The 6,772-nt window shown below is 41.4% G+C and overlaps 1 protein-coding gene across 1 annotated transcript; it reads right to left on the reverse strand.

The window, feature by feature from the left end:
• Window positions 1–1,691: 1,691 nt before the first annotated feature.
• LOC123511075 lies at window positions 1,692–2,450 on the reverse strand. Its single transcript, XM_045266690.1, has one exon. It carries the CDS (start codon window positions 2,448–2,450, stop codon window positions 1,692–1,694), a length of 759 nt encoding a protein of 252 aa, XP_045122625.1.
• Window positions 2,451–6,772: the final 4,322 nt, after the last annotated feature.

Genomic DNA, 6,772 nt, shown 5'->3' on the forward strand with positions numbered 1-6,772 from the left:
CACACACACACTCTCTCTCTCTCTCTCTCTGAGGATATAAAAAGCACTACATCAAAAACACTTTTTAAAACTAAACTAAAAGGAATGTTCTTTGGAGAAACTTGATAAACATATGTATATTATTCTTTTTTCTTTTTTTTTTTTGTGTGTATATGTTATTGTTCATAAATGACTTGATTGCTGTTATGATGTATGCTTTTTTTCTTTTTCTTGTTACAAATGTCATTATGTTTATAATCATAACTGTTTGTATTTATTACTAGTCATGAATTCCCAATGTACTGTTTTCTAAACCTATTTTCATTGTTCTCCATCTTCTTTACTATTTACTTATTTGAATGTTCGTGTGACGATTATTTCTAATTGTACCCCACGAGTATTATCAGTTATTATTATTATTATTATTATTATTATTATTATTATTATTATTATTATTATTATTATTATTATTATTATTATTATTATTATTATTATTATTATTATTATTATTATTATTATTATTATTATTATTACTATTATTATGATATTATTATAATTAATATCATTATAATAATATTATTAATTATAATAATATTATTTTTATAATAATAATAGTAATATTATTAAAACAATAATAATAATAATAATATTATTATTATAATAATAACTGATAATACTCATAGGGTACAATTAGAAATAATCATCACACGAACATAAAATAGAATAACTTTTCTGCATCACAAAAAGATAAGATATCATGAATCAAACTCTGGAAAACTTTATGCTTGTGCTTTATTACTAAAGCGACTCGTATGTTGATGCATTATACAAAAATAAACCATTCTTTTCAGCTCCTCGCCAATGGATGGCTCTTCCTTTTTTTTTAATGTAGGAGGAACACTGGTCAGGAGAAACAAAGACTTGGAAGAAGTCAGAGTCACAGTTCCGAAAATCCTCCAGATTTGGAAAACGAGTGTCTGAATTACTTCTTAAATCCTGCTTCCTGAATAGGAATTTAGGAGTTTAGGAAGCAGTGAATTCAGGAACAGGCAGGGAGTTCCGGAGTTTAATCACAATCAAGGATGAATGGCAGAGAATATTGGATAGAAATCAAAGAGAAATCAAAACATTGTTCCTTACTCTAACTGAAACTTCTCAATGCGACACTCAGTTTGCACCACACCGTTCGCGGGACGACCCTTCAGGGTACCCTTGCGTCGCAGCCCGGACTATGTCGCCATCATCGCATCATCGCTCCCCTGGCCTATGCGTCGCGCTCATCCTGCAGGGCTTCGTAGCGGCTACCGTTGCAGCAGCCCTTTCCTCCACTGAGGCGCCCGTCACGTCGAAAATGGGCGTGGGTGCAGCTTTCGCGGCTGCACCAGCGGCATTCGTCGCTCTAAAGGCTGCTGAGGCGCTCGTTCTTGCTCGTCCGTGGGGCAGCCTGTTCCTCCGCTGAGGCGCTCGTCTTGTCGAGAGCAGCTACACCAGTGGCGGCCGTGGCGTTCACTGGCCGAGCTCAATTTTCGCTTTTCTGCGCTCCTTTCATTTCTGAGACGCGTTTATTCTATACGGCGTTTCGGTGGCTGCAGCTGCCAGTTCCTCCGCTGAGGCGCTCGTCTGGTCGGGAGTCACAGTGGCTGCAGCTGTCGTGCCCGTGGCTGCACCAGCGGTGATCGCGGCGTGCGTGAGTCGAGGCGTAATTTTCGCTTTCATCGCATAGAGGCAGCCGCTGCCCTCCTACGCGCCCTTCGCTTCTTGGACGAGCTCATCGTGCAGCTCTTCGCGTTGGCTGCAGCGTCGTCTGCCTCCGCTGAGGCGCTCATCCCGCGAGTCATTGCTGCCGCTGCAGCAGTTTCCTCCGCTGAGGAGCTTGTTTCGCTGACGATCTCAGCGGCTGCAGGTGTCGCGGCTGCAGCATCGGTAATCCCGTCATTCGCTACGGGAGCCTCGCTTCTCGCTCTACGGGCCGCTAGCGCCTTCCTGCGGGCCCTTCGCCGGGCTGCACGTGTCGCGGTGACTGCAGCACTTCTAGCGCTGCCGTGGTCGGAGGGCGCCGCCTCGCCCTGAGTCAGTGTGGCGGGAGCAAAGTGACGCAATACTTCGAGAAAGGCGTCACTGACCGGGGCAAATACATCCAGGCCTCGCTCCTCTGCCTGGGCCACTTCCTCGGCCCAGGTCAGGGCGGCCTTGCCCTTTTGCTCCTCCACCACGCTCTTGGCCTCCATGTATTCCTGCTGCTCCTCCGCCACCTCCATGACACACGACAGGAGGTCATCGCGTGACATTTTCGCTGGCACGGTCTTAGACTCCAGCTCTTCCTGCACATCATTAGCTGATGTGCAGGAAGCGTGGTGTTCCTGGGAGCGGCGCCCGCGCCGCCCCCGGAACAACCGGAAGAGCCAGCCGAAGCAGGCTCGGCAGCCCTTGTGTTGCTGTTCCTCGCTAATGTCGCAGGTATCGGCGGCCATGGTGCGCTCAGTGACGCCAGAAGCCTTCATCATTCCTTGCTGGTGTTTGGTGCACAAGGGTTCCCCTGGCGGGGTTTGCTCTTTAGACTGTTAAGTCCTTCAGAGTAGGCAGCAAGCTGCTCTTACTACTACAAGGACCCTCTAGCAGGTGCACACCGCCAATATTTAACATCAAATTGCAGGTTTTCCCCATTGGCCATTAACTCCAAGCTGGACTAACTCCAAGCACTCCAAACACTCCTAGCCAATCAGCTGCTCCCTGTTGTGTTGGGGCGGGGCTCCGGTGCTGGGGCAGGAGAGTGGGGGAGGGTAACCATTGGTGGTGGAGGAGGTACATAATGATTAGTATACTGCCAAGTGAATGAATAATGGTGATAATAATAATAATGACAATTATAATAGTAATAATAATAATAATAATAATAATAATAATAATAATAATAATAATAATAATAATGACTAGGAGGACCCGCAAAAAATTCGCGGTATTAAATGCTATTAACTGTACTGATGGTTGGTTTGTTAGTTCGTTGCAAATAACATTCATTTCCCCAACATAGAAGTGTAGAGGCGGATCTACGTTCACATCATTTCTTTGTAGGAGGATTCTGTTCATCATGTTTTCAAGATAGAGTTGTCTCTCTTCTTCATTCATATAATTTCTTCGGTGTAAATCTCGATTCTCGATGGAGAAACAATGTTAATGGCAGGTGGTGGTCTGAGATGGTCGCGCCTAAAGCGTGACACACACACGTAGGTACAAGCGTATTAATATATAGATTATTATCACTACTCTTATTATTATCAGTTATTATGGTTTAATATATTGTTTTTCTTTCTATCGTCCTTATTAATATTGTTTTTATTGATCGTTGTTATTTTATTTTAGTAAGAAACATTTCCTCTTCTTCTCATTATGACTATTACCTTTACTTTTATTATTGTTTTATTATTATCATTGTTATTATTCATTATATCTTTAGTATTGTAGTACTATATTACTATTACAATTGTCATTACTAATGTTTCCATTTTGTCCAAGGCCTTACCCTGAACTTCAATGGCGTCATTTTTTTTTCTTGTTTTTCTTTGGGTCTGTAAAAGAGCCTCGGCTCAACAGATCTTTGTCCACTAATTAATATATGTTATAATGTTAAGTTATGTAGTACATGTGGGCCAATAGATGTATCAGTATCTGTATCTCTCTCTCTCTCTCTCTCTCTCTCTCTCTGTGTTTCACTGTTTGATCTGCTGCAGTCTCTGACGAGACAGCCAGACGTTACCCTACGGAACGAGCTCAGAGCTCATTATTTCCGATCTTCGGATAGGCCTGAGACCAGGCACACACCACACACCGGGACAACAAGGTCACAACTCCTCGATTTACATCCCGTACCTACTCACTGCTAGGTGAACAGCACCTACACGTGAAAGGAGACACACCCAAATATCTCCACCCGGCCGGGGAATCGAACCCCGGTCCTCTGGCTTGTGAAGCCAGCGCTCTAACCACTGAGCTACCGGGCGTGTATGTGTGTGTGTGTGTGTGTGTGTGTGTGTGTGTGTGTGTGTGTGTGTGTGTGTGTGTGTGTGTGTGTTTATCCGAAAGCTGTGAAAAATACGTATTGATTGAGTATACAAAGTCATGCTAATATTTACTCATGTTTAATTTCAGTGGGTGAAGTAAAAAAAAAATGTAGGTTGATATCATAATAGCATTTTTTTTTTTTTTCCGAGCGTTTTGGTGTTGGAATTGAATTAGGATGGATTTATATTGTTAGGAGAAAATTGAGTGAAAACTTTTTATTCGGCGTACATGGAAAGTTTAAATCACGTCTTGTAGGAAGGAAAAATTCACAAACTTCTCTTGCTGCTGAGATCATTAGAACTTGCTTATATCAAGAATTCAATTTAAAGAGGTTGAGAAAAGAAAAGAAAAAAGAGGAAAGACTATACCTATATTTTTCTAAGTGATCAATAAAGACAATTACAATGCATCAATGTGAATATCTGACTTGTATATGTATTCATCTATTCATCTACCTAGCTATAGTTTTCCATCTGTCTTTCTATTCATCTGTTTGTCAGTCTGTCTATGTGTATGCAGGTATGTATTTAGCTGTTTATCTATCTACTTATTCATCTGCCTATTTTATCTATGTATCTATCTATGTGTCTATTCATTTCTTTACTTACTAATTCATTCATGTATACATTTATTTATTTACTTACCTGTAGCTCTAAGGTAAAAAAAAAAAAAGAAATATTTCAGTAAATACAGTTCACCAGAAGTTATACTATTATTACATCCATTTTCTTTACACATGCACAAACACACACACACACACACACACACACACACACACACACACACACACACACACACACACACACACACACACACACACACACACACACACACACACACACACACACACACACACACACACACACACACACAGAGTTTCAGATTGATAAGGACATGATGGCAAAATAAAGGTCAGTTTGTATGTAGTCTATAGGCTACCTATATAGAATTACACCATTATTTTGAACACTCCTGTCTGGTTGTCTGGTTCACTTGCAATTCGATCACATGTCACGCCTTTGTTAGCAAGTGTGTTGGTATAAGATCCGAATTCTGAAACTCTTCGCTCTCTCATCATGACTAGTTTGAAAAGAACACATGATAAGCCGCGTTACTAAGGGTGTTTCTCCTGTATCATTGTAGCATCCTTGTTCTTTTGTCACTAGAACCATAAAAACAACCTTGAAAACTTGTGTCGCTTGTACAGGAACCTTTTGAAACAGTGGAGGTGAGACGCTGAAGTGTTTTTGAATATTGTCCAAAGGGAGGTGGTGTGCGTGGTTGCGGGGAGTGGCGCCCTCTAGTGGTGAAGACTGGTGTTTGCTGCAAGATGGACGTGAAAAGTTTTGAAGGATGAAGTGAGAATGTTGTGTGGGAGTTGGAATGTTCTTTAAGTTGAGGATAGATAAATAGATAAATAGAGAGAGAGAGAGAGAGAGAGAGAGAGAGAGAGAGAGAGAGAGAGAGAGAGAGAGAGAGAGATTAGTCATAGCTTGCCTTTTCTATTTTACAGTATATTTATATAAAACATAGGAAGCGTTCCGAGAGGTTAGAATTCTCTCTCTCTCTCTCTCTCTCTCTCTCTCTCTTAATATCAACACACATCCACCCTTTCCTTTCATTCAGATTTCAACAGTCACGTAACTTTTATAACTTACATATAAAGTGTACGCGTTGTGTCAGAATACTTGAGTGACCCATTAATAACCTGAGGAGGCAGGACAATATAGAAAACGTGAGCATGATACCTTCGTGTGAGCTTTCAACACATGTCACGGAGGAAGATGTTTTGTGGTTCACGTTTCACTTTTCATATTTATATATGGAGGGATGCAGTGTAGAGGTGCCACGTGAGGGAATGGATAAGTTTGCAGTGTTGATTTGTGTTTTGCAGTTCAGATATAGGCTAAATGTAGTGGAAGATGAGTGCAGAGAGAATATGTGTGGTAGGTTACGATTCGCAGCTGCCTCGGTATGATGCTTGTTGTTTTTCTCATTCTTCCGGAGCACTGGTTGGGTTGATATGGACGATGCACTGTTGACCTTTCATGTATCTGACGGATGAATTAGTCTAGAGTGAATTATGTGGAGGTATACACACGGTTACACGCCTGCAAAAAGAGCATGGTGGGAGTTTTCACGCTGCTTTGGTATAAATCTCTTGGTTGTGGTAACACTATTTATCTTTATGCATTCCAGTTTCTAACACTTTTTCCGGAACAGAGTGAAATAATCTACAATAAAAATGAAGTTGTGGCGTGCGTGCGTGCTCACATTTACAAAAATATAAGCTTCCATGCTGGTTTACGATTATTCTTTCTTCTCTTTTGTACTCTCATATTTTTGGCAACATTGTCAGAATACACAACTGCCAACTCGTGTTTTACCCTCAGTAATAAAACAGTGACAAGTGGATATGTGTCTCGGTGTAGCGTCCTTGTACGTGTTTCCTGGGGTATTCGTGGACAAGTGGAGGCTTTTAAGAACACGTGTAGGCTATGGGAGGAAGGGCGCGGCGGCAGACCAACAGGACATCAAGAGAGAAAAAGAAATGTGAGTAAAATCATGTGCTTGCTGCGTGTGCTGGTTGTCTTTCAGTTGGAGCCGCTGTTGCTTCACTCATCTGCTTCACTACACCACTGTTACGCAATGTTATGAAACTTTTGTGGGTTTTTACTTCAATTTGGAGTTTGTAAGATGTCACATTATCAGAAATGGTTTAGAATTCTTTGAG

This window comes from Portunus trituberculatus, chromosome 31 (genome assembly GCF_017591435.1).
Source record: "Portunus trituberculatus isolate SZX2019 chromosome 31, ASM1759143v1, whole genome shotgun sequence".
Classification (NCBI taxonomy): Eukaryota; Metazoa; Arthropoda; class Malacostraca; order Decapoda; family Portunidae; genus Portunus; species Portunus trituberculatus.